The sequence below is a fragment of the Zea mays genome, chromosome 5, assembly GCF_902167145.1.
Source record: "Zea mays cultivar B73 chromosome 5, Zm-B73-REFERENCE-NAM-5.0, whole genome shotgun sequence".
NCBI classification, from domain to species: Eukaryota; Viridiplantae; Streptophyta; class Magnoliopsida; order Poales; family Poaceae; genus Zea; species Zea mays.
In genome coordinates, this window is record NC_050100.1 from 2,793,178 (window position 1) to 2,818,678 (window position 25,501).

The 25,501-nt window shown below is 46.4% G+C and overlaps 2 protein-coding genes and 1 pseudogene across 25 annotated transcripts; 2 read left to right on the forward strand and 1 right to left on the reverse strand.

Annotated features, from left to right (window-relative positions):
• Window positions 1–1,320: 1,320 nt before the first annotated feature.
• Window positions 1,321–8,752, forward strand: LOC103625769 (uncharacterized). Of its 23 annotated transcripts, none has more exons than XR_004849321.1 (16): window positions 1,350–1,879; window positions 2,979–3,069; window positions 3,159–3,194; window positions 3,733–3,794; window positions 4,006–4,058; window positions 4,139–4,666; window positions 4,862–5,038; window positions 5,127–5,246; window positions 5,414–5,668; window positions 5,836–6,095; window positions 6,376–6,458; window positions 6,544–6,621; window positions 6,695–6,935; window positions 7,348–7,423; window positions 7,519–7,621; window positions 8,177–8,664. XR_004849321.1 is itself a non-coding variant. In XM_035958917.1 (5 exons), exons 1-5 carry the CDS (start codon window positions 3,001–3,003, stop codon window positions 4,866–4,868), a joined length of 237 nt encoding a protein of 78 aa, XP_035814810.1. In that variant the 5' UTR covers window positions 1,893–3,000; the 3' UTR covers window positions 4,869–4,874. The 23 variants fall into 23 exon arrangements, 1 of the variants encoding a protein (XP_035814810.1); XR_004849322.1 differs by having other exon boundaries at window positions 4,139–4,201; XR_004849319.1 differs by having other exon boundaries at window positions 3,733–4,058; window positions 5,777–6,095.
• A 1,022-nt stretch (window positions 8,753–9,774) lies between these two features.
• On the reverse strand, window positions 9,775–10,462 carry LOC103627949 (osmotin-like protein; annotated as a pseudogene).
• Window positions 10,463–23,451: 12,989 nt separating this feature from the next.
• Window positions 23,452–25,143, forward strand: LOC100275381 (uncharacterized). Of its 2 annotated transcripts, none has more exons than NM_001360667.1 (4): window positions 23,452–23,655; window positions 23,834–23,992; window positions 24,148–24,371; window positions 24,708–25,140. In NM_001360667.1, exons 1-4 carry the CDS (start codon window positions 23,562–23,564, stop codon window positions 24,924–24,926), a joined length of 696 nt encoding a protein of 231 aa, NP_001347596.1. In that variant the 5' UTR covers window positions 23,452–23,561; the 3' UTR covers window positions 24,927–25,140. The 2 variants fall into 2 exon arrangements, with proteins under 2 accessions (NP_001347596.1, XP_020408792.1); XM_020553203.3 differs by having other exon boundaries at window positions 23,453–23,682; window positions 24,708–25,143.
• The last annotated feature ends 358 nt before the right edge of the window (window positions 25,144–25,501 follow it).

Here is a 25,501-nt window from a genome sequence, read left to right on the forward strand (position 1 = left end):
ATGACGCGCGGTCGGGCCTCCGCACCTCTCTGTCCCCCTCCCCTCCCGCGGCGACAGCTTCCTCTAGGAGATGAGCGCGCCCGCCCCCGCGCGCACCACCACCACCACGCGTCCACGCCCCTCGTGCACCTTCTCGCCCGAGGTACGCACCCTGCACCCTACACCCTGTCAAACCCTAGCTATTATCTACTGGGTTTCTTTCTTGGTGTTGATAGTTTGTTGGAGATTAGGCGTTTGATTTCCTTTACAAAATAGGTTCAGTTTGAAATTGCGGCCAAAGCAATGTTTTCATGTGGTTTCATCAATTTTAGTTTCTATATTTACATGTGTTTGATTGTCCCTTGCCCTCGTTTAGATAGAGATTTCTATCAAGAGTATAGAAAGTTGGTGCCTGACAACTAGCTGCTTGCATTCATCCACCCCCTACTCTTATCTTGCAAAAGCCCACTTCTTGTGTTTTGCTTGTATATATATTAGGCTGGACCAAAGTGCGGTTAAGTAACCTCTAACAAATTGTCATGACATGAGCTGATTAGCGGTCTATTGTAAGCCCGCTCGGACTTACGAAAGTGGAGGTCACATTTCCATTCCACCAATGCATGTAGATTTTGGTTCAGACTTCCATCAGTGAATGAAAAAAGGAAAAGCAAGAGAGAATAGCAAGTACTTATATCAGTATAAAAATATACCAATGGGTAGTGAGCCTGCAACGTTGTGTACGTATACATGGGGAAAATATTTGGTTTGTGGCTTGTGTGAAAGGACAATTTAGGTTTGTATTCTATATCTGAGGACCATTCATAGCTTTCAGATTTTGTTATAATTGTCATCCCATGGTTCTGCTCGGAACAACTCTTTCTCCAGGATTGTTTTGGGACTGGTCATTGCGGGCATGTTGAGGGTATTTAGTTAAACAATTTTGTTATTATTTTAGATTGAGTACATCAACTCGCTGGTTGCTTACATTTTCTTGGTCCCTAGAGCTACTCACCTCGCTGGTTGTTTACATTTCCTTGTTCCTGGGATCCACTTTCCTAAAATGAATCTGTTTTAATCTTGTAACTGGAACTGGTGGATATTTTGATAGGGAAATTACGATGATTGATTTCTGGATTTGAGTTTCAGTTTTTTTTTTGCTTGTACTGGCCTCTTGAGATTGGAAGACTGGCGTTGTTGTGGGCTTGTGGCATAGGCTTCCTTTGTGGGTCTTTTTCTCATCTGATGTAAACAATATTTTTTAGTCTGGTAACGGTGCAAAGGCAAATGGGGCATCTATACTACCTATTAAGACTCTAAGGGGTAGGCTGCCTCCCCTGGTTCTGCCTTCGGTGCATCTAAGCCGTTCTTTGCCTTCGATGAATCTAAGCCGTTCTTCCACCACGATGCAACCGCGACCCCAACCCGCTCGTTCCCCTCCCCCTCCTCTCTTTCTCTCTCGCGCTTGACTCCCCCGCCGCCCCTTCCCGTCCCCACCCCGACGCCGTCCGCTCCCCATCCACCATCCCAGCGCGATGGCTGGGAGGACCGCGCCCGCCTCCCTCCCCTCCTTCTCCCTCACGCCCGACTCCCTCGCTGCCCCTTTATCCTGGATCTCGTCATGGACGCTACCACGACCAACGGTTCGACGGAGCAGGCGCCGCACTCTGCGCCACGGGACGGAGCCCGTCCCCACCCGACACCGGCCACCTCCACCCCGAGCTCCTCCGAGAAGTGAGTGATTTCCATTTCTTCGATTGGATGACGCGCGGTCGGGCCTCCGCACCTCTCTGTCCCCCTCCCCTCCCGCGGCGACAGCTTCCTCTAGGAGATGAGCGCGCCCGCCCCCGCGCGCACCACCACCACCACGCGTCCACGCCCCTCGTGCACCTTCTCGCCCGAGGTACGCACCCTGCACCCTACACCCTGTCAAACCCTAGCTATTATCTACTGGGTTTCTTTCTTGGTGTTGATAGTTTGTTGGAGATTAGGCGTTTGATTTCCTTTACAAAATAGGTTCAGTTTGAAATTGCGGCCAAAGCAATGTTTTCATGTGGTTTCATCAATTTTAGTTTCTATATTTACATGTGTTTGATTGTCCCTTGCCCTCGTTTAGATAGAGATTTCTATCAAGAGTATAGAAAGTTGGTGCCTGACAACTAGCTGCTTGCATTCATCCACCCCCTACTCTTATCTTGCAAAAGCCCACTTCTTGTGTTTTGCTTGTATATATATTAGGCTGGACCAAAGTGCGGTTAAGTAACCTCTAACAAATTGTCATGACATGAGCTGATTAGCGGTCTATTGTAAGCCCGCTCGGACTTACGAAAGTGGAGGTCACATTTCCATTCCACCAATGCATGTAGATTTTGGTTCAGACTTCCATCAGTGAATGAAAAAAGGAAAAGCAAGAGAGAATAGCAAGTACTTATATCAGTATAAAAATATACCAATGGGTAGTGAGCCTGCAACGTTGTGTACGTATACATGGGGAAAATATTTGGTTTGTGGCTTGTGTGAAAGGACAATTTAGGTTTGTATTCTATATCTGAGGACCATTCATAGCTTTCAGATTTTGTTATAATTGTCATCCCATGGTTCTGCTCGGAACAACTCTTTCTCCAGGATTGTTTTGGGACTGGTCATTGCGGGCATGTTGAGGGTATTTAGTTAAACAATTTTGTTATTATTTTAGATTGAGTACATCAACTCGCTGGTTGCTTACATTTTCTTGGTCCCTAGAGCTACTCACCTCGCTGGTTGTTTACATTTCCTTGTTCCTGGGATCCACTTTCCTAAAATGAATCTGTTTTAATCTTGTAACTGGAACTGGTGGATATTTTGATAGGGAAATTACGATGATTGATTTCTGGATTTGAGTTTCAGTTTTTTTTTTGCTTGTACTGGCCTCTTGAGATTGGAAGACTGGCGTTGTTGTGGGCTTGTGGCATAGGCTTCCTTTGTGGGTCTTTTTCTCATCTGATGTAAACAATATTTTTTAGTCTGGTAACGGTGCAAAGGCAAATGGGGCATCATCACATATCTAGGTCGTATTTTCGACAGACAGATATAAAACGGAGTGGGAATGCCTCGGTAGGATTGATTACTCTGTTTATTTTACTAAGAACGGAAGACTAAATCCATTATTAATTTTCTACTGTTGGATAATATGTTTTTTGCAGATTGATATCATGTCCAAGTTCTTCAAGCTGATGGTGGTAGGTGTTTTGCTTTGCTACTTTCTCATTGTTGAAGTTGTCTCCATGTTGTATTCACTAAAGAACCCCTATATTATTTATTTTGGAACAAACCTTTTTTGTTTTGTCCTAAAATGAGATCGAGCAAGAGCATTTTTCCTGTGGGTTGAGTAAATCTAGATTTTTGCTTTGCATGATGAGACAATCCAGAGAATGTATACCAATTATGATGTGTGCCTTTTATATTTATCTACATTACCCAATATAGCATATTATTCTTTGCTATCTTAGTCTATTATTACTCATGATATGGCATATTATTCTTTTTGCTTCTTGAAATAATTTAACCATAGTTCTTGGAGATGCTAGGATTCCAATGCGAGACACTGTCATCTCTTGTAGTGTCGGCTATATGTGTTCTACTCCTTTGCTCGATAAAGCACCTATTTCATATCTTTAGCAGTTGTCTTATGTCACTGTCGGTATCATATCCAAATTTGTATCCTTTTGTATGGTATGATAAGTCCAAAAGCTCTAAGATTTTTTTTGTCTTGTGCAGGTTCTACAATTAATGAATGATTTGAACGAAGTGTTCAAGATGCCGCTATCTCTTGTATTGAGGTTAGTTAATTCCATATTTGATATTGTCTGTGTATGCCTACTTCAGCCGACATTGTGTTTTTTCTAGACCCATGGTGACTGGTATGATCTCTATTTCTATTGGACTTGTTCAATTTCCCAATAGTTACATCCCATATTTACAAGCTGGAGAGATTGAAACATTTTTTATAACATCTTATCTATTAAAACTCCATGTCGTTTGCTCCACCAGGGGCTTCCAGTGCGCTTTTTCCCCTCGATCTCGTGTGATCTGAGTGTGAGAAGGTTGTTAAAATGTGCATCTACTCATATTTTTATTTTTACCAGATATGTGTCTAAATTTTCTTTCTTGTGTTTTAATACAGGCTTATAGTGTGCTTGAGGTTCTTCGACCTCTCTATAATTCCCCTAAGATACTGGAACAAAAGGTAACTGTTGCGATATATGTCAATCTTCAATTTCGTTGTCGCTTAGCAGTTGTTGGGCTTTGGTACCCAGTCTGTAATTTTGCTGATGCACCAGCGACACATATTTATCATTTTTTATTTTTAAATCAATAACAAAGCACAGGTACAATATAATCTTATATAGCTTTTAAGGTATGTAAACATCCACTTTAGTGATGCTAACAAATGTATAAAATAATAATAATTATTTTTTCATAGCAATATATTTTATCATATTGCATCTTAGTTCATGCTACCTGGATGTAAATGTGGTGCGGTTTAGTTTAATAAGATCTTCACTAATCACTACATAGTGCAGCACTGGGCTGTTAATATTTTTTGTACCATGTGTCATAAGCATGAGATGTTGCCTGTAGAGTACCAATGCTTTATTGCAGTCTTCCTCCTCGTCTGCCCCAATGTCGGCAAGTCAGCCCTCTTCAACAGGTGAGAGACACCTTAGGAAGGCATCGGTCATTGCCTCTCGCCTGTAGTTTCTATGCCGCTATGAGGGGTGGTGGCATTTCCTCAAATACGTTGCATGTATCACTGTAACTGTTCTTCCCCTTCCGTTACCATTAACCCATGCATCTAATTACTTGTATATTTTACGTTACCGTTTTCCTGTTCTCAACATTTCAGATTCTAGATGATGGTACGACAAATTATTTTAGGAGCGCTTTGACATAATTTAAAGCTTGGAAGGGAGCTTTCTATGATTTATTTTTCTGACTGTTTCGTCACATGTTCTTTCCCTAGATGAAAGTATTGATTTATTTTTGGTTCTGCAGGATCATTGCGTCTCTGCGAGCTAATCAGGTTGGGATACTTTGTTATGTTTGGACAGTTCTATGATTGGGAACTGTGCAGAATGTGACAGCATTTCTTATTTTAATGTGCATTGCAGTTCTGTGAGCGTCTCCCTAGCCCCAATGGCGAGTCAACTGTTGATTGTCATCAGATCTCAAAGATGCCAAATCTTGCATTCACCATTGCAAACAAGACTTTCACCTTAACACCAGAGCAGGTAACTCCCTACTTACAGTTTCTTCAGTGTTTGAATTAGTAGTGAAACCTTGTCTAGGGAACCATGATCTCATTTTCAAAGTTACAGTTCATTTATTGGATATTCTTTGGTGCAAACATATACTTCTTCTATTTCTCTTAAATCCACTGATTGCCTTTGTGCTGCAGTACATAGTGAAGTTGGAGCAAGCAGGACAAACTATCTGCATCAATGGGTTTATGGCATTTGACGTACCGCCTCCTCGTGGTCCTCTCTGCTACGCTAAACATATCTGTACTACTCTTAAGTGTGCAATGAGGGCGTCCACCGAGGGCATCACCGTGCCCCCGCTCGCCCCCTCCACGCCCGCGCCTGTCTGCATCCGCCCCCTTCGTCTCCCCGCAATGGCCGCGTCCCTACCTCATGTCTACGACGACAACTAGGTGCGTCCTGCCTGGTCCGATCTGCTCAATTTCGCCATCCCGCTTGTTTCGTGTTTGTTTCTTTGGTGGAGTTTTGATCGAGTGTTTGCTTTTTCTTGCATGGAAAAGCATCGCCACAAGAGTTTGTTCTGGTGCTCACATTGGTAAGTGTGGAACTTTCACCACAGGTTAAACATGAAGAAGTCATCGGGCTCGGGCTCGGTGTCGTTGGCGCGGAGCATCCCGGAGCTGTACGAGGAGAGGGGAGCCAGCAACCTCCGGGAGTTCGGGTTCCAGGAGCTCCGGGCCGCCACCAGCGACTTCAGCCGCCTGCTCAAGGTCGGCGAGGTGGCTTCGGGAGCGTTTACAAGGGCGTCGTCCGCCTTCCTGGCGGGCCCGCCGGCGGCACGGTAGTTGCCATAAAAAACTCAATCCCAATGGTCATCAGGTATGGTCGTGTGGATCAGTGTTTTCTTGGCTCACCTGTGTCAATACCATCTTGTCGTTGTTGATCACGAATTCGTCAGCATTTTTACAGTATATTGCCTACCATATACATTATCTCTGTGTGTGTGTGGGTGAACCCTACATCCCGTAGAAGTAGAACTACACAGGGTCTCTGTTTTTTGGATCATGAAATGGACTGTACCTTGCATGACTCTGTACAATTCATCTTGCTAATGTGTCTGTGAAGTATCTATCATTTTGCTAGCCCTGTTTCATTTCAGAAGTTCAAGGTTATCTCATTCTGGCATATCTCATTTGCCTGCTGATGAAGTGAAGCCTTTGGTTAAATATGATAATGATGAAGGTATTGTGTGAGATTCCCTTGTGTTATTTATTGTTAACGTTCTAATAATTCTGTATGGCATCATAATTCATTTAATTGATTGTAGATGCACACTCACCTGGTGGCCGTGGAAGGGGTCGTGGTGGTCGAGGCCGTGGGCGGGGCAGGGGCAGAGGTGGACGTGGTGAGGCTGAGTGCTGCAGAGTAAACCCTCAATTTGTCACATGTTCAATTATTCCTCACATGTTACGTTTCAGGAAATGGGTTCAATGAGTATGCTGATGCTGGTTGGGAAGACGATCACGCCCCTGCATATATGGGCAATGGATATGCCCGCGGAAGAGGTCGCAGTTTCAGGGGCCGTGGTAGGAGAGGCGACGACGATAACCAGCCTGAATACCAACATGTCGGAGGTTATTTCAAGAAGATCCAATTGAACCAAAAAGTGGAATAAAATTTCCAACATTTCTGGAAGACGACTCCAGTCCATCTGCAGCGGTATTTCCATTTTCTTTAAAACCATAACTTCTCTTAATCTGGAGGAATTGACTTCATTTTGTGTGTGTGTGTGTGTGTTCAATTGAAATCATTTTCAAGTTAGTGGTGTATTGCGATCAATACATAAATTGTACCAGTTGGGTACATGGTTTGTGATTTACTTTATGGCTATTCAAACTTGCTTCTTTGACAATTTTGAACTAAAAGTCTACATAATCGTATATAGTGTATACTGGTACTGATTTGTTATTATGCACTCGGTATCTGCACAATGCATTTTTAATGGTTTTGAAACATTGAAATTAAAGCGTATAATTTTGGTAATATTATTTCCAGATTCCGTATCATTTTGTATAAATTCTTCGATTTGATCCCTCCATGTGACGATTTCCATTGATAATTAAACCTTCAGGTCCTTGTTGGGATAGGTTTCAAAGGCATGAGAGTGATGAGGGTCAAAAATCTGAACCTCTACGCTTTTGGTTTATGTAAGACAGAATTTTTTAAATTGGTTCTGTTCCATGTCAGTTTGCCAATGAATACTAACAAACCTCTATTCATTACTGATTAAATTTTCTTATAGATATGCAACCAACTTCTATCCGTGAGAAGTTGGGTCCTAAGTATGCTTCATTTCCAACTGACAAGCTGATGGAGAACCCTGATTTCTATAGTAATCTTCTCAGGTATATTGATATATCCTTTTCATCATATTTCTCAGCTTCTTTTGCTTACCCTTAGCCTTAGGTTCCATTTGTAAATGAGATTTTTGAATCTGTTTCCTAGATCAAATCTCCTCTCTTAGTCAGGCCCTACTTGAGTTGGTGGCCATATATTTTAGGAAGTGCATAGGCTAGCACTGACTAATGTGGCTGTCCTTGTTAAGGAATGTAACTATGTAAGACCAAAGGTACCTATGGAGCAGCCACTGAGTTAGACATGTTATTGTGTTAGGTGGTTGCTGGGAGCAATACTTGCTACCAGTTGACATATTATCATTAAATTTCTGCTTATATCTGCATGTGTATTATGTCATCCATACCAGAATGCATGTGACACATAACACATAGGCGCTCATGCAAAGCTCACAACCTCATTTGCATATATACACCACTTATTAATCCTCAGAATACAAATATTTGTTGAGAGGGCAAGTAGATTGCAGGATTCTGGTTGTTTACAACGAATATGTTGTTTTGAAGCACATATGAAACTTGGTTCTTCTCCTTGTTACGTTTCAGGAAATGGGTTCAATGAGTATGATGATGCTGGTTGGGAAGACGATCACTCCCCTGCATATATGGGCAATGGATATGCCCGTGGAAGAGGTCGCAGTTTCAGGGGCCGTGGTAGGAGAGGCGGCGACAATAACCAGCCTGAATACCAACAGGTCGGAGGTTATTACGAGTGTTCATGCTCCAGCTTTAGGTGGGTAACCTCACAGGACACAAATGAAGTGTACAAAATATTTTCAAACAAAATTAAGCAAGGCCTGAAGATAATCTGAAGAGCTTTGTACAGGCGATTTTTGATCATTGTTGATCCTGATTCCTGATTCTTTTATTTTTTTCAACAACAGATTTTCACCATTTGTAATGGAACTGAAACCAGCCTCTCATCGAAGTGGAAACCTTTTTTTAGTCGTAAACATTTACATGGTTTATCCAGTGGTATGCTGATGAAAGATGCTAAGTTTCGCTTAATATAATGTATATGAAGGTCCTGTGTACGTCAAATTTTGTCCACATTGAACCAGTACGAATGACATCTTCCTTGAAAGTTATAGAAATGCTTCAAAGTTCAAATGGCATTCAGCATATTCCATGTGCTGCTATTTCAGCACTCATTTCTCGTGCTGGCAATGCAAACTGGAATAGGAAGGGTTTGCTCCTCATCCAATCGAATTGGGCACCGATGGTCAGTCAGACAGTCACCTACTCTACGTACTCTTTCTTTAGGGATGATAGCCTTCGGTTTTTTCAAAGCAACAGATAAATATGAACATGTCCTCTACCTATTATGGGAAGTGCTGCCAGTAATCCTGAAGAGATTAAAAATGTTTTAGTGTTCTCCGATGGATGTTGAGATAGAGTCTGGAAAAGGGTTTAGGGATGGATGGAGCAAGCTTTGTCAACCGGAGAGAAAGAGTGTTCTTACCAAAGCGATTGCACAAGCAGTTCCGACGTACTATATATGTCCTGTTTTAAACTCTCACGAGAATTATACAAGATGTTTTTTTGGGCTTGGCACTTGGGATTTTTACCCGGGCTCAATAAGCGTATCACATGCTGATCGAAAACGAGGCCCGTGATGAGGCATGGGTGGACGAGCGCCAGATACAAAAGCCTACGAGCAAGACTGGTCGGATTTAAAGTATGCTAGGTCAAATTCCCATCCAGTATTTGTGTTTTTTATAGAGACTAGCACGTCACCCTCTGCCAACGGGGGACGACGTTCTCAACTCAAACACAGGATCATGTCGACACAGAGCACTCATGCTTAATTTTACGTGGAGCGGAGGACTCGTGGAACCATTCTCTAATCGGTTGCAATATGGCTCAGTGCGACAAGAGCCTATCGAGCTTAAATGCGCACGATTGAGGTCCCCAAGAGCGAGTATAATAAGATGACATAGATAGATAGTAAGAGGTGCTATGTTAGAATTATTTATGGAAACATAGAGAGAAGAAAAACGGATTGCTCATGAGCACCCAGTAAAAATGGCCTGCTCACTTACCCTAGATAATTTGTGAAAGAAAGAAGTAGATCAATTATTAAAGGCACATATTGTATTATGAAAGTTGTTATATAATTATTTTTTAATTGACTATCTATACTACTATATTAAGGCTGAAGAGGTAGTCTTCCTCCCCTTGTTCTGCCTTCTGTTAATCTGGACCGTCCATCCTATGGCCCCTACCCCGCCCGCGTGCGTCGCCCCCAGACCCCCCTCGGTCGTCTCCCCCTCCGCGCGCGCCACAACTGACCCCTCATCGCTTGCTCTCGCTATTGCTTCGTGGGTGAGCGAGGGGCTGTCGTGCGCGTAGGTGAAGGCCTACGGGCACTCGCGCTTGAAGAACTCCGAGTACTTGGAGGCGCGGCAGGTGTGCGGGCTGTTGTACATGTTGCGGCAGCATAGCTCGTCGATGCGGAAGGCCTCGCAGCCGCTCTTGCACGCAAGGATGCTGTCGGCCGAGGAGCGCAGCTACAGCTCGCCGGGGCAGCTCTCAGTGAGGTTTTCTTGCGGCAGGCGAGGACGGGACAGTTGTCGCGGCCCTCGTGCGGGGTCACGGACAGGCCCACATTGAAGTCGTCCACCACGCTCACGCCGTACGAGGTCTGGTCGTTGTCGTGGTGGAGGTTCACCCACGCTAGCGTCGTGGGCACCGCGTCGCCGAGCCCGCCGCAGTCCCCGTGGCGCAGTGGAGCTGCGCGCCGGCGCCGGCGTAGCCCGTGCGCGTCCAGATGCTGCCAGACCAGGGGTGGGCCGGCGCCAGGAACGACTTGTGGGAGAGCGACGGGAGGAATCACAACTGTTGGTGCTTGCTGGTCGATTATCACCACTCCAATAGATACCATCAAGACTCGGCTTTAGATAAATTTAATTGTTCTTCTGAAAGTGTGATTATGTATCTTTGCAGAAACAGTTTCTGTGGTATTCGTCATGTTTTCTTTTTGCTAGCACCTTATTTCTGGTATAAGGAATCTAGCGTCCCATATTTTTGCTACTAGCTTATTTATTAGACAAGATTTTTGGACTAGGACGATGAATCATTGTAAGTGTTAGAAGATCACAGGGGTTTCCTTAGGTAGTTCTTCCTGAAATTTAGAAGTTGACATGCCTAGGCTATACTTTCTGACTTGTGAAATATCAGTAGCTTTAATATACATGATTTCAACTAGGCCCAAAGCTCCTCAATATACGATGGAGAAGGACATGTCCACTATGCTAGGTAGCTTGTGAAATCATGTTTTAGCACTTAACCTGGGTGACACAGGTTTGATCTTAAGCTTATTGTTCCTCTATGTCAGGTGCCTCAGTTTCACAACGACCACACCTATTATTCAATTTTAATATGACATTTCAAGGCTGGCACTACAACATTATAGTTATGGCATGTGCAAGTGAATGATGTCTACAATACTGTGGTGGTCAATACTGTGATGATCATGTTATACCTTAGGTATGCAGATTACCTTTGAGTTGGCTGTTTATCATATCACCTTTGTTACATAGGCTATGTACCCGAACTTAAAGTTAGTACAATTCTAGAATTCTGTGGTATTCCTCTTTTCATATTTTGACGACGATGTGCTCCTATATTTTCCTTTCTGAATACCAAATTCTTTAATGTGTCCTCTTGTGTGGAATCAAGTTCCTAATTTAGCTAGAGCAATACTTGAAAAGAGGAATCACAATTAGTTGTTTTTCATGTGATTGTATAACAATTTCTCGTAAATGAATATAATGCTGACTAATTTACTGTTTGTGTGAATATGTTTTGGCAAAACCTTCTAAGATGGTTCCTGACTAATTTATATGTTCCCGTTGCAACGCACGGGCACTGACCTAGTAGTAGTAGAAGGCTACAAATCCTACGGTAGATCAATATGGAGTGAACTGTTTTGGACCCAAGAACGAAGATCGATGCGCTCATGACTCTTTTTGGGAAGCACCTGGATCGACATACCCTCACATGTATGCTTCACACACTGAACATTGGGTTCATGCGTTATAGACTTGCCCACACTGGCAACCACTTTAGGCCTTGTTCGGTTACATGGGATATAATCCCACCATGGATTTAATCCGGGTATGGATTGGGCGAATCCATATCTCACACCCAATCACTACCGGAATTCGCGCCTTTGCCGAGTGCCGGTGGCTTTGCCGAGTGCTTTTTATCGGGCACTCGGCAAATCCGGCTTTGCCGAGTGCCGCACTCGGCAACGTCCTGCGCTCGGTAAAGAGCTAGTTTACCGAGTGTAGGACACTCGGCACAGCCGAGCACTCGGCAAAGACTTCTTTGCCGAGGGTCAAGCACTCGGCAAACATGGCTCTCGGCAAAGGGCCGTTAGCGGCCGTCTACAACTGACGGCCGTCAGTCTTTGCCGAGTGTCAAATATCTGGCACTCGGCAAACATAGTCTTTGCCGAGTGTCCTCTGTAGACACTCGGCAAAGCATATTTTAATTTTTTTTATTTTGGTCACCAAAATTTTTGTGGTATGTTTCTACACTATGTAGACCTACATGTACCATTTTGGGACAATTATAACAGTTTTTTCTATAGCTAGTACATTTAGTTTGTTTATTTGAATTTCTTCGGAAAATTCAGATTTGAACTGCAGGTCACTCGAAACTTGGAAAACCGTGAATGCAAAAATGATATCCATGCTACATAGCACAAGTTACGACCGATTTCAGGAGCGAACCGGAAACTTCGAGCACCATGCTCACTCAACATGACCGTAAACTTGCCATCCAGGTGTTTAAAAATTGTATAAAACAGAAACAAAGTCAGAAAATCATGAACCCTGTCCACGTGTCATGATATCATATGTAGAGCCTGTGATAAAAATTTGAAAAAGTTTCGAGAAAGCTGTAACGCACTATGTGTACAAACCTAAGAGATCCACATTGAAACTCTATGATTTCATGTGTGGTTCTCTTAGGTTTCTACACATAGTGTCTCACAACTTTCTCCAAACATTCTAAATTTTTTATCACAGACTCTACATATGATATCATGACATGTGGACAAGTTTCATGATTTTCTAAGTTTGTTTGTGTTTTATAAATTTTTTAAACAGTTGTATGGCAAGTTCACGGCCATGTTGAGTGAGTATGGTGCTCGAAGTTTCCGGTCCGCTCCTGAAATCGGTCGTAACTTGTGCTATGTAGCATGGATATCATTTTTGCATTCACGGTTTTCCAAGTTTCGAGTGACCTGCAGTTCAAATCTGAATTTTCCGAAGAAATTCAAATAAACAAACTAAATGTACTAGCTATAGAAAACACTGTTATAATTGTCCCAAAAAATGGTACATGTAGGTCTACATAGTGTAGGAACATACCACAAAAATTTTGGTTAGAAAAATAAAAAAAATAAAAATGTACTTTGCCGAGTGTCCAAGGAAGACACTCGGCAAAGACTTCTTTGCCGAGTGCCCCCCAGGGTGGCACTCGGCAAAGATGTGTAAGGTAATATTTGCCGAGTGTCAGATGGTAGACACTCGGCAAAGGATCCTTTACCGAGTGCCACCGATCTGGCACTCGGCAAAGTTTATTTTAAAAATTAAAAAAAACTTTGCCGAGTGCCAGATCACGGGCACTCGGCAAAGAAGGCGAATATACTCGCCCGCGGCTTCCTTCTTTCTCCTTTCTTCTTTCTTCTTTCTCCTTTCTGCTTCTTTCTCCCTGCGCGTCCGCCGCCGCTCCGCGCCATCGCCGGCTCGCCGCCCGCCGTGCCGTCGCCGGCCGCGTCCGCCCACGCCAGCGCCCGCCGCGGCCGCCGCCCGCCGTGCCCGCCGCGGCCGCCCTCGCCAGCGCCCGCGCCCGCGCCCGCCGCGGCCTCCCTCGCCGGCGCCCGCGCCCTCGCCGGCGCCCGCCCGTCCGCCCGCCCGTCCGCCCGCGTCCTGGTAAGCTTTATCATTTCAATCGAGGACGTGAACAGCCAACATACACATATCCAAATAATTTAATTATAGTTTTCGTCATTTGAAATTTTCATGAAATTTTCATGGAATTTATCGTGTTTTAGTTCAAAAAATGAACTAGCTGCGACAAATATTTGAGAATGGAGGGAGTTTATTAGAACTTTTCATAATAAAATAATAAAATGTAGTAGTGCCACATTTTATGTAAACTCATCAGTCCCTTTTATTAACTAACAACAACCGCGATTATATATTCATTTCTCTGTTCAATAAACTACTCAGCAATCTAATCTGCAGCTTCAGGACACGATTTATGCATAGATAGGATACCATCGGAACACTAAAGATAACAGATATGTTTTCATAATCGCACTGTCTAAGAATATAGCCTATGTAATTCTATATATCAGAGATTCAGAGTACCCATCGAGTTAATCTATGTTGAGTTTGACCAAATTTATACAAAGAGTATATCAAAAAGGTGTCGTTTGTTTCATAAATATTGATACTATATATTCTTCTATAAACTTGGTCACTAGCTTTTTTGATAGTTTGTCCAAGGACAACTAGAACAATTTAAGATGCATAAATTCATGTGGGCCACAAGATGATAGGACCAAAATAAAATAATTGTATGTTTGTATATCGTACCTATCCAATTTAAATGACATGTAGCATCCCAAACATATACATATGCTAAGGAGGTAAGCAGATAGAACATGCATGCTGAACTAATAACTCCACTATATTCACGAGTCCTGCCATGCATGCATGTATAGTGACCTTGCTCGAATGAACTAGAGCGAGTGCTTGTAGTGTTTTATTAGGATTTTGTATTGTATTAACCGCTTGATTGTATAGTGACCTTGCTCGAATGAACTAGAGCGAGCGCTTGATTTTGTATTGTATTAACCGCTTGATCGAGTGCCGGTGATGTGAATTTTTTGTTGACAGACATGTATTTTTTGCAGAGGTCTTCCTAGCCGCTGCGGGTCTGCCTGCACCGCGTCGCGTCGCCACTGCACCGACCCGCCACAGCCCCACTAGCCTGACTCCACCGCCACCCTAGGTATAACCTCTATTTCCGCATCATGGTCGTAGATCACGTAACCCAGTTAGGCGTCTCCCGTTCGAAAGTGATACGGTGTAGATATGCAGATCTTTGCATATCTACAAATGTATCAGTTTCGAATTGTCCACGTTTTTTGGACAGCCCGTGGTTGCGTAGATGGTGTTAGTTTCCATGCTCTACTCCGGTCCGAGAAAGAGTTTCGGCGTCACCTCCCTGTTGTTCTCCGGACAGTACACTCTCCCTGCCAGGACGTGTATCCGGAGAACAGCGGGGAGGTGCTGCCGAAATTCTATCTCGGATCGGAGTAGAGCATGGAAACTAACTCCATCTACGCAACCGCGGGTGGGATTAGGACCTATCCTCACCTATTAGAAGGTAGGAACGTAGTGTACATGCATTACATGTCTATATTAAACTATACTCGGTTATATATGTTAGAGGATGGAGGACCGTGAGTGGATGTACACGGGCCGCGTTCGACGTAATGATGTCACCCCAGAATGGATTAGGAAGACCGATGCTTTCGTGGAACGGGCATATGGCGAAGCTGCTAAAGGAGCTAGCCTAGTCCCTTGTCCGTGCAGCAAATGTGACAACCGGAAAAGAAAACCAAAGAAGACCATGGTAGAACATATTTGGAAGAATGGATTTACGCCGGACTATACTCGGTGGATCTTCCATGGTGAAGCGCATCGCACGAGAGAGGAGGTGGTGAGACAACGCGTCGAGGATTACGATGCTGATGCCGGGGTAGCAGACATGTTGAACGACTATCACGAGGCACAGTTCGCCGAAGGACGTACGGAGGACGAGCCAGAGGCGACCGCAAAGGCATTCTACGACATGTTTGACGCGGCACAGAAACCCCTTCACGGCAAGACAAAAGTTTCTCAACTGGATGCCATTGGGCGTATAATGGCGTTGAAGTCGCAGTATAGCATGAGTCGAGACGCCTTCGATGGTTTGTTGACAGTTATTGGCAGCCTGCTTCCGGAGGATCACGTTCTGCCAAAGAGCATGTACGAGGCACAGAAACTCCTTCGTGCACTCAAGATGACGTATGAGCAGATACATGCTTGTCCGAAGGGCTGCGTCCTATTTAGGAAAGAACACACTGAGGCAAAGTACTGTCCGAAGTGTAAATCGTCTAGGTTCATGGAGGTAGACTCTGGTGATGGACAGAAGAAGCAGCTCGACATCCCCGTGACAATCCTACGCCACCTTCCGTTCATACCGAGGATCCAGCGTCTATACATGACAGAGGAATCCGCGAAACAGATGACATGGCACAAAAAAGGCAAACGATACAATCCTGACAAGATGGTTCACGCATCCGATGGTGAAGCATGGACCCACTTTGATGCCATTCACCATGAGAAAGCCAAAGAGGCTCGACATGTTCGTGTTGCGCTGGCCACAGATGGGTTCAATCCCTATGGAATGACCGCTGCCCCATACACATGTTGGCCCGTGTTCGTTATCCCCATCAATCTCCCCCCCGGCGTATGCTTTCAAAGACAGAACATATTCGTGTCGTTGATAATTCCTGGACACCCGGGGAATAAAATGGGCGTGTACATGGAGCCTTTGATTGATGAATTGGTCCGTGCTTGGGAGGAAGGGGTATGGACGTACGACCGAGCTACGAAGACAAACTTCAAAATGCATGTTTGGTACCAGTACTCCATGCATGACTTTCCGGCGTACGGGCTATTTTGCGCCTGGTGTGTTCACGGTAAGTTTCCATGCCCAGTTTGCAAGGAAGCTCTTAGGTTCATTTGGTTGAAGAAGGGTGGCAAATATTCGTCATTCGATAAACATCGACAATTTCTCCCTCCTGACCATGCATTCCGACAAGACATCAAGAACTTTACGAAAGGTGTTGTGGTGACAGACCGCCCACCTGCAATGATGACTGGTGCCGAAGTTCGCGAACAGATAGATGGTCTCGTGGCCAACCCAGAAGGTGGTTTTGTGGGATATGGTGAGCAACATATGTGGACACATAAGTCGGGCTTGACTCGGCTCCCCTATTATGATGACCTGCTCCTTCCACACAACATTGACGTGATGCACACTGAAAAGAATGTCGCCGAGGCACTTTGGGCGACAATTATGGAGATTCCTGATAAGTCAAAGGACAACGTAAAGGCAAGAGTGGATCTGGCAGAGTTATGTGATAGACCAAACCAAGAGATGAAGCCGCCTAGTGGTGGTAAGACATGGAGAAGGCCTAAGGCCGATTTCGTCCTGAGCAGGGCCCAGAGGAAGGAAGTACTACAGTGGATCAAGATGTTAATGTTCCCTGATGGGTATGCAGCTAACCTTAGTAGGGGGGTGAACTTATCTACTCTGCGAGTCTTAGGGATGAAGAGTCATGACTTCCACATATGGATTGAACGAATTCTTCCGGCGATGGTTCGAGGCTATGTCCCTGAGCATGTCTGGCTAGCGCTTGCAGAGTTGAGCTATTTCTTTCGCCAGCTTTGTGCAAAAGAGTTAGCTCGGACCATGATTGCAGACTTGGAAAGGATGGCACCCGTGTTACTGTGTAAGCTGGAGAAGATCTTTCCACCCGGCTTCTTCAATCCGATGCAGCATTTGATTATTCATCTCCCATATGAGGCACGAATGGGGGGGCCCGTGCAGGGACGTTGGTGCTATCCAATCGAGAGATGTCTAAAGAGTATCCGAAAGAAATGTAGAAATAAATGCAAAATCGAGGCTTCCATTGCAGAGGCATACATACTGGAGGAGGTGTCAAACTTCACAACAACTTACTATGGTGACAAACTGCCGAGCGTGCATAATCCACCCCCTCGTTACAATGATGGCGGCAATGAATCGAACCTCAGCATTTTTCGAGGGCAACTCGGAAGCGCGAGTGGTTCGACCACCAAGACCCTGAGACATGAAGAGTGGCGCCATATCATGCTATATGTATTGACCAACCTTGAAGAGGTGACGCCATACATGGAGCAATTTATTCATGAATTCTGGCGTCGATCAAGGGACCCAACTCCACAGGAATATGATACCCTTCTTAGAAAGGGTGCGGGAAATGGATTGCCCGATTTCATTTCCTGGTTTAAACATAAGGTACGTGCTTAGTTTGTTATTCCAAATTGCTCTTACGTGCGAATAATATAACAATCTAGCGTGTTTGAACTTGCAGGGCCAAAGAGAGCCGTCTATGAGTGCCGAGTTGAGACAAGTAGCCAATGGCTTTGCCTATAGGGTCAGGAAATTTTCTGGGTATGACATCAATGGATACCGTTTTCGCACAACAAGCTACGACCAAAGTCGGCCCAATCGAAAAACCACGTGTTCTGGAGTCTTTACGCCCGGGCTTGACGAGGTCGAGTATTATGGAAGAATTGAAGAAATATATGAACTCAATTTTTATGGTTCCAAACCTCTTACTCCAGTGATATTCAAATGTCATTGGTTTGACCCTGAAGTTACGAGACGGACACATTCTAATCTTGGGATAGTCGAAATTCGACAGGATTCCACCTTAACAGGAGACGATGTCTACATTGTGGCCCAACAGGCCACACAAGTGTATTATCTTCCATATGCGTGCCAAACGAAACAACATCTTAAGGGTTGGGATGTTGTGTATAAGGTATCACCGCACGCTAAATTACCTGTTCCAAACGATGAAGATTATAACTTAGACCCGGACACATATGACAGAGAGTTCTTCCAAGAAGATGGGCTCGAAGGGCAATTTGAGATAGACTTAACCGAAGCGATCGGAATGGAAGTAGATATTGAAATGGTTGTTGATGACGAGGATGATGAGGTGCAAAATGAGAATGACTTAGAAATACTTGAAGGCAATGCCAATGACGAAGTTGTGCCTTCAGATGATGTTGACTATGAAATGGTTGATAGTGATGATGACACTTATGATCCGGCTAACCCGGACACATATGAAGATTATTTTTAATCGATGTAATGCTATATTTCATTTATTTTGCATATGTTTCTAAATACATATTTTTTTATCTGTGCTTAATTGTTTACTCTTAATTGCAGGTTGTTGGACAAAGATGGTGGGCGGTGGGACGAGAACGAGGAGGGGGAGGGGGAGGGGGAGGAGGAGCACCCGTAGGACGGAGGAGGAGGCGCAGCAGGACGACGCTGTACAGCAGCAGGTGGAGCAGCAAGCCGCTGTCGATGCGGCACAGCAGGACGACGACGATGCGGCGCAGCAGGACGACGACGATGCGGCGCAGCAGGACGACGACGACGACGCCGCCGCTCAGCAGGGCGTCTCAGGTTCTGGCTCCTCAGGTTCGAGGAGTATCTACCTGCGAGGTCCCGCGAGCCTACCTAAGCGACCCATTCTTCGTGACAGACGTCCCCTCATACGACCCGATGGAGAGAGGTAGGTAACTTTAGATGTTGTTGCTGCTTTTTCATATTATATGTTCAAATTAATAATAGAAACTAATACTTCATCTTAATCACTTCGACAGGTCTTGGATGGTTTTGGAGACTGCAGGGGGTCACGGCCGCAACCCCAATGGCATCCTCGGCCTTCTATGCCGGGAACACTTCCCTGGGCTTGTCGAGTACGCCGGAGTGACGAGCCCAGCGTACACCTTCGACCACTACGCCGTCGCCCCCGATGCAGTAGATCGGGACGGCAGACAATTCAACAACAAGGCGGAGCGGGTCAAGCAAGAGCTGTGGGTAAGTCTTTCTCGCACTATATTGTTTAATAAGTCGCATTTGTTGCATATTCTTTAAATAATGTATGGATACATCGTCTTTGTATGTAGGATTTCTTCAGGTGCGATGCTGGATACGAGGCCAGGGCGGATGTGGTGTCTACGACGTGCTGTAAGAAGCTCGTCGTGGACATGCACTACGAGGCGCGCATCCAGGCCATCGTCACTTACCACGGCTCCATCCTTGGGGAGAAGGTGACCAAGAAGGACGCCCGAACCATGTCATTGACTGCGGACCAGTACTTGCAGGTAAATACAAAACTTTATTATTGGTACTAAATATGCTTATTCTTATCTTCTGATATGCGGTGTACTTATATTTTTTTAGATGATTCCTCATTGGTGCGCCGCGCATCCTGAGTGCTGGGAGAAGATGGTGCAGAGGTGGTGCTCGGCTGAGTGGGACGAGGCGCACAACGCTAGCCGGGAACGGCGTTTGCTGATGCAAGGTCCCTCCCACCATCAAGGCAGCCGCAGCCTGGGCAAATACGCGGAAGCATGGGTACGCGCTCTTTTTTATTTAGGTATATAACTTTCGATTAGACATGATTTCTAACCATATCGTTGGTTTTCTCGCAGTCGGCGGCACATGGTGGCGCGCCTTGCTCCACGTTCTCGGCATATGCCATGGCCCACAAGGGGAAGGCGACGTCCGACGTCACCTACAACCCGGATGACGGGCCCGAGGCGTACACCAACCCCGCCATCCACAGCCGACTCAGTGAGTACACCGCAATGGCCAAGGAGGTCCATGGGCCAGATTACGATCCGAGGACCGAGGACATCGACGGAGATGTCCTCATGAGGGTCGGAGGAGGCAAGAGGCATGGGCGGTACTGGATTGCCGACGGGGCAATCGACTCGTCCTCCACTCCCACTCTCTCTCAGGTGCGAGCAAGGAGCACGAGCGCGAGCCCAGCCATACGACCTCGGCAGGACACCTCACAGCATCGTATCCAGCAACTCCAGGTTATTCCTTATCTATTCATCGTTCATTAATTTTTATATATCTTCTCTTTGCATTATCGTAACATTAGGGCGAAATATTACAGACTCAGCTAGATGATGAGAGGAGGCAACGTGAGGAGCTGGAGAAGAGGATGTCGGATTTGTTCGCGTACGTGCAGAGCCTTGGCGCCGCACAGGGTCATGCTCCACCACCTCCGTTGTTCCCTGCAACTGACCCTGCTGAGTTCACTACTCCTGTGAGTATCAAAATTTTAGTACTGCATGATATATATTCATATGTTCTCACACATACAATCTATTCTCTGTGCAGCGTCAATCGGCGGCGTCGAACAACCCTCATGCTTCGTCCAGCCCTTCGCCGAACCAGTCCAGATGCCCACCTCGTTGATGATCCAGACTTGGTCTTGTGAGTGTTGGTGATGTTTGGCTAGACTTGGTCTTGTGAGATACTTGGTGATGTTAGTGATGATCCAGACTTATATCTGTTTTGTGATGATCCAAACTTATATTTGTGAGTGTTGGTGATGTTAGTTATACTTGGTCTTGTGAGATACTTAATGAGACTTATGTGCTGTGAAACCTGATTTATGTGGTGATATTTGTGATATATATGGTGTTGATGATAAATGTGTTGATTCTGTGATGCGAATGATATATAATGTGATGTGAATGATATATATCTTTTGTTTGTTTGGATGGAACAGCAAAAACAAATAAAAAAGGGACATCCTGGTCACTTTGCCGAGTGTAACACTCGGCAAAGGTCGCTTTGCCGAGTGCTATGACCATGGCTCTCGGCAAAGAAGGAAACCTGGGAACCGGTAAAGCCATCTTTGCCGAGTGCTGACCATGGCACTCGGCAAAGAAGGAAACCTGGGAACCGGCAAAGATGTCTTTGCCGAGTGCCGTTGCCAAGGCACTCGGCAAAGGGACTGGCAAAGGGGCCCACTGGAGGGTTCTTTGCCGAGTGCCAGTCTACCAGACACTCGGCAAAGAAACCTCCTTTGCCGAGTGCCTACTAGGGCTCTCGGCACAGAGACTGGCTGTGGGGTCCACTAGACCAGTCTTTGCCGAGTGTCGCCGTTGGCACTCGGTAAAGGATCCGTCACCGTCACTTGGCGCCGTGACGGTGACTTTTCTTTGCCGAGTGCCAAATGGCACTCGGCAAAGTCTTTGCCGAGTGCCCGACAAAAAGTACTCGGCAAAGAAGCTGTTGCCGATGTACAGTTCGCCGAGCGTTCTTTGCCGAGTGTTACACTCGGCAAAGGCTTTGCCGAGTGTAAAATAGCCTTTGCCGTGTGTTTAGAACACACGGCAAAGAAGCTGATTCCGGTAGTGAATCCCATGGTGGGATTAAATCCATCAACAAATCTATGTGACTTTCAAAGCTAGTTATTCTTTTGATCCATGGATTCTAATGTAAATTTGTGCAATATCTCATGGATTTGTTCCATACCTAATGGACTATGGATAGAATCCATGTCTTCCATAGTTTAAAAAATTTCCAAACCTTTGGGTTATATTCCATGATGGATTTAACCGAATAAAAAAAATTAAGTAGTCATGGATTATTTTGGGGCATGGATTGAGGCATGGATTTAATTCCAATCCATGTTAATCCAGAGCGGGATTGGTGTAAACGAACAAAGCCTTACACCGAGCAAAAAACCAATCATTAGCCTCACCTTGGATCCCCTGTCGTCGCGTGCGAAGGAAGTAGATTAAAATGTCTTCCCACAGCTCTGTTTTTATACTAAAAACACAGAAAGAAGTTGGTGGCAAAACAGGACACGTGACATGCAGTTAGCTGCACCTCACGACGTAAGCGTAAGTAACATCCCATCATGGAGCATCATCGTACCATTATTCCGCCACCGAACGGAAAAACGCTGAATTTGAAGCACGCTGCTGAGGATTCGATTTAGATAGGGTGGGGCCGTGGGGGGGAAGGTCTGGTGAGGCTGGGGCTACATGGATTCTCTCGGAATCTCTACTGCGAAAGCTGCTTCTCCTACGGTTCCGGTCCCATTGGTTAATGGTAGCTTCACCTGCCCGCAGGACGGACTGGATACCGATTCGCCACTTCATGGTCATGGCATCTCGCCAACTAGCACTACATATGCCCACGGCAGCAGAAGCTATTACAGATTTGGTATTATGAGAATGGGCCGGGTTTAGAGCTTGAGATCACGATCACGGTGGCAATTCTGCAAATTTGGGCCAGAACTGGTGTGTTTCTTTCTTCTTTTTTATGACGCCTGTCCCAGCTGCCTAGCTAGCTAAGACCGTGTTCACCAATCACCGGTACCCTCTCCTCTATCACTGTAGTAGTTGTGGCGGCTACAATGACCCGCTACCCTTTTCACTGGTTGACGCTAAATGCTGCACAGTAGTAGAAGATAGCAAGGTGATACACCAGATCAAGGGTACCGCTCTCTCTCCCCCTTGCCTAAGTTTCTGTGCACGTGAATAATTATTAGTAGAAAAAAATTGGAAGGTAAATGGGTTAGTTGAAGATGAAAGTATATAATATTGTTGTGGTGGAGTATAGAGGTTTGATATAGAGGGAACTGCTGTGGAGCGTGGAGATATATAGGGAAAGAGAACACTGATGTGGCAAGTGAGTGGGATATAGAGGAGAAATTTAGGGGAACGGTTGAACACAGTCTAAGGCTATCCATAGCGCGTGCTGCACGACGTCCCCTCCCCTTGCCCTGTAGCTTGCATGGCGGCTACAGGGCGCCCCCCAGTGCCGCAGCGACTCCTCTACTAGGCGCCTTACGCGAAGGTATGCTTCTCTCTCGCCCTTGTTCTGGCGTGCGTACGGGTGCCCTCCAAATACGGTGCACGTGGGCCCACTTCCAAAATTTATAGTAGATGAAAAATATGTATAGAAAATGATATTTTATAGTTGTAGTGAGATATAGGGAAAGTATTTAGGGGGAATCACTGCGTGAGATAAAAAAAATAGGGAGTGAAATGTTGATGATGTGACAAAAAGATGATATAGGAGGAAAATTTAGGGGAACGGTCGTAGATAGCCTAACCCTCTGTGCTCTGCTCTCGTATTTATCGCAACAACCCGCCCTGCGGGCTGCGGCCCTGCCCCGTACACAAACAAGGCCGTAGCCCGCAGCTTCGTCTGTTACGCTACGTCCGGTTCCCCACCGCGCCGTGTGAAAAAAATGGCTGTGCCGGAGGTGGTGGTGGACGGCGTCGTCTTCCCGCCGGCGGCCCGCCCGCCGGGCTCCGCGGGCTCGCATTTCCTCGGCGGCGCAGGTGCGTTGCGTCCCCGGTCCAGTCCAGGTTCCATTCCACTTCTGTGCCAGTTCGTTCGCTCGTCTCTAGTTTCTTGTACGTAGTCGTCGTAGCACAAGGGAGAGGGAACGTGCCGGAGTATGTCGTGTCAGAGCTTCCGGTTGACCTCTGTCTTGGCGCGCGCGCGTCGCGTGTGCAGGCGTGCGTGGCCTCGAGATCGGAGGCAACTTCGTCAAGTTCACGGCCATCGGCGTGTACCTGGAGGACGCGGCCGTGCCGGCGCTGGCGAGGAAGTGGGCCGGCAAGACGGCCGGCGAGCTCGCGTCCGACGCCGCCTTCTTCCGCGACGTCGTCACGGGTGAGTGAGTACTGTAGTACTACAGACGACTACAGAGTCTGAAGAAGGTGCCTCGTTGTCGTTGTCGTTCTTGCGCGTGGCGTGATGGTCGTCAACGCTGCCGCCTGTAAAGTTGCCGCTTTGTGGACGTCTCTGTGTGTGTGTTTGTCTCTCAGGCGGCTTCGAGAAGTTCGCGCGGGTGACGATGATCCGCCCGCTCACGGGCGAGCAGTACGCGGGGAAAGTGGCGGAGAACTGCGTGGCGTACTGGAAGGCGGCCGGCCTGTACACGGACGCCGAGGGCGTCGCCGTGGAGAAGTTCAAGCAGGTGTTCAAGCCCCATACGTTCCCGCCGGGAGCCTCCATCCACTTCACGCACTCGCCCGCCGGAGTCCTCACCGTGAGTTCAGTTCATTTCCGTGCGACGAAATGAGAACGTATCTTGTGCGCAAGGAGCGTTGGTGCTCCCATGAGCAAAATCAATCCAGACCACACCCTCCACATCCAACGGTGCTGTGTCAGGGGGTTTTGTAAAATGTTCTTTGCAACTCTGTACATTTTACAAAAACCCCCTGACGCAGCACCGTTGGATGTGGAGGGTGTGGTCTGGATTGATTCTGCTCATGGGAGCAGTAGGGCTCCTTGCTCATAAGATACGGTGTCCGACGAAATAGGATGGTGACACGTACGTACTCAGTACTCACGCTGCTGTTCTGCTCCGATCCGCTCCATCCAGGTCGCCTTCTCCAGGGACTCGTCGGTGCCGGTTGCCGGCGGCGTGGCGATCGACAACAAGCTTCTCTGCGAGGCCGTGCTGGAGTCCATCATCGGGGAGCACGGCGTGTCGCCGGCCGCGAAGCTGAGCCTCGCGGCGAGGGTGTCGGAGCTCCTGACCAAAGGGACCGCCGCAGCCGCAGCCGCGCTGCGGGCGGAGCCCGTCTCGGTTACCGCCTGAGCGGTCCAGCGAACCGCGAGGAGAAAGAGAACCGATCAAGCAATCACGTCTGCCGCCCTTGCGTGCTCCTGCTCCGAACAGATGCCACGACGGACGGTGACGCTGTCGCGTCTGTTTGCGCTGTGGCGTTGGCGTCGTGTCTCTGCCTTTCTGGCCGCATGTGTTCGCTGTGGTAACATTTGAATAAAAGAAAACGCAGATTTGTTTGCACTGCACCCCCTAATTCCCCAGCGTGTGTGGATCAATGTTTGACTCAACCACGGACTTTGGAGATTGCTTATTAGTACTGTGACGCCGAGACTAGTCACGGTTCCTGCTCTAACTATGACCTACTTTGGCAGCAGGCTTCCCTAAGGGGGTCTTTGGACCAACTCCAACAAGACTCTCGTCCCACTCGACATCTTTATTTTGCATATTTTAAAGCACTATTCATCACTTCAAGAGCTTAAGCATAGCTGAGCGACAATATAGTGGAGCGATGGTGATGTTCATCACTCACACTACACTAAAATAGTAAACTTCCTAGAGCCTAAACCCTAGGAAGTTAGGCCTAAACTCTAGGAAGTTAGCGAAAC

Excerpts from the sequence above, each read along its gene's own strand:
- LOC100275381 (XM_020553203.3), top strand. The coding sequence starts at position 23,562 with ATGGCTGTGCCGGAGGTGGTGGTGGACGGCGTCGTCTTCCCGCCGGCG. Across the intron at positions 23,993-24,147 it reads CTTCCGCGACGTCGTCACGG|GCGGCTTCGAGAAGTTCGCG; the intron begins GTGAGTGAGTAC and ends TTTGTCTCTCAG. Across the intron at positions 24,372-24,707 it reads CGCCCGCCGGAGTCCTCACC|GTCGCCTTCTCCAGGGACTC; the intron begins GTGAGTTCAGTT and ends CGCTCCATCCAG.
- LOC103625769 (XM_035958917.1), top strand. The coding sequence starts at position 3,001 with ATGGGGCATCATCACATATCTAGGTCGTATTTTCGACAGACAGATATA. Across the intron at positions 3,195-3,732 it reads AGTTCTTCAAGCTGATGGTG|GTTCTACAATTAATGAATGA; the intron begins GTAGGTGTTTTG and ends TGTCTTGTGCAG. Across the intron at positions 3,795-4,138 it reads CCGCTATCTCTTGTATTGAG|GCTTATAGTGTGCTTGAGGT; the intron begins GTTAGTTAATTC and ends GTTTTAATACAG.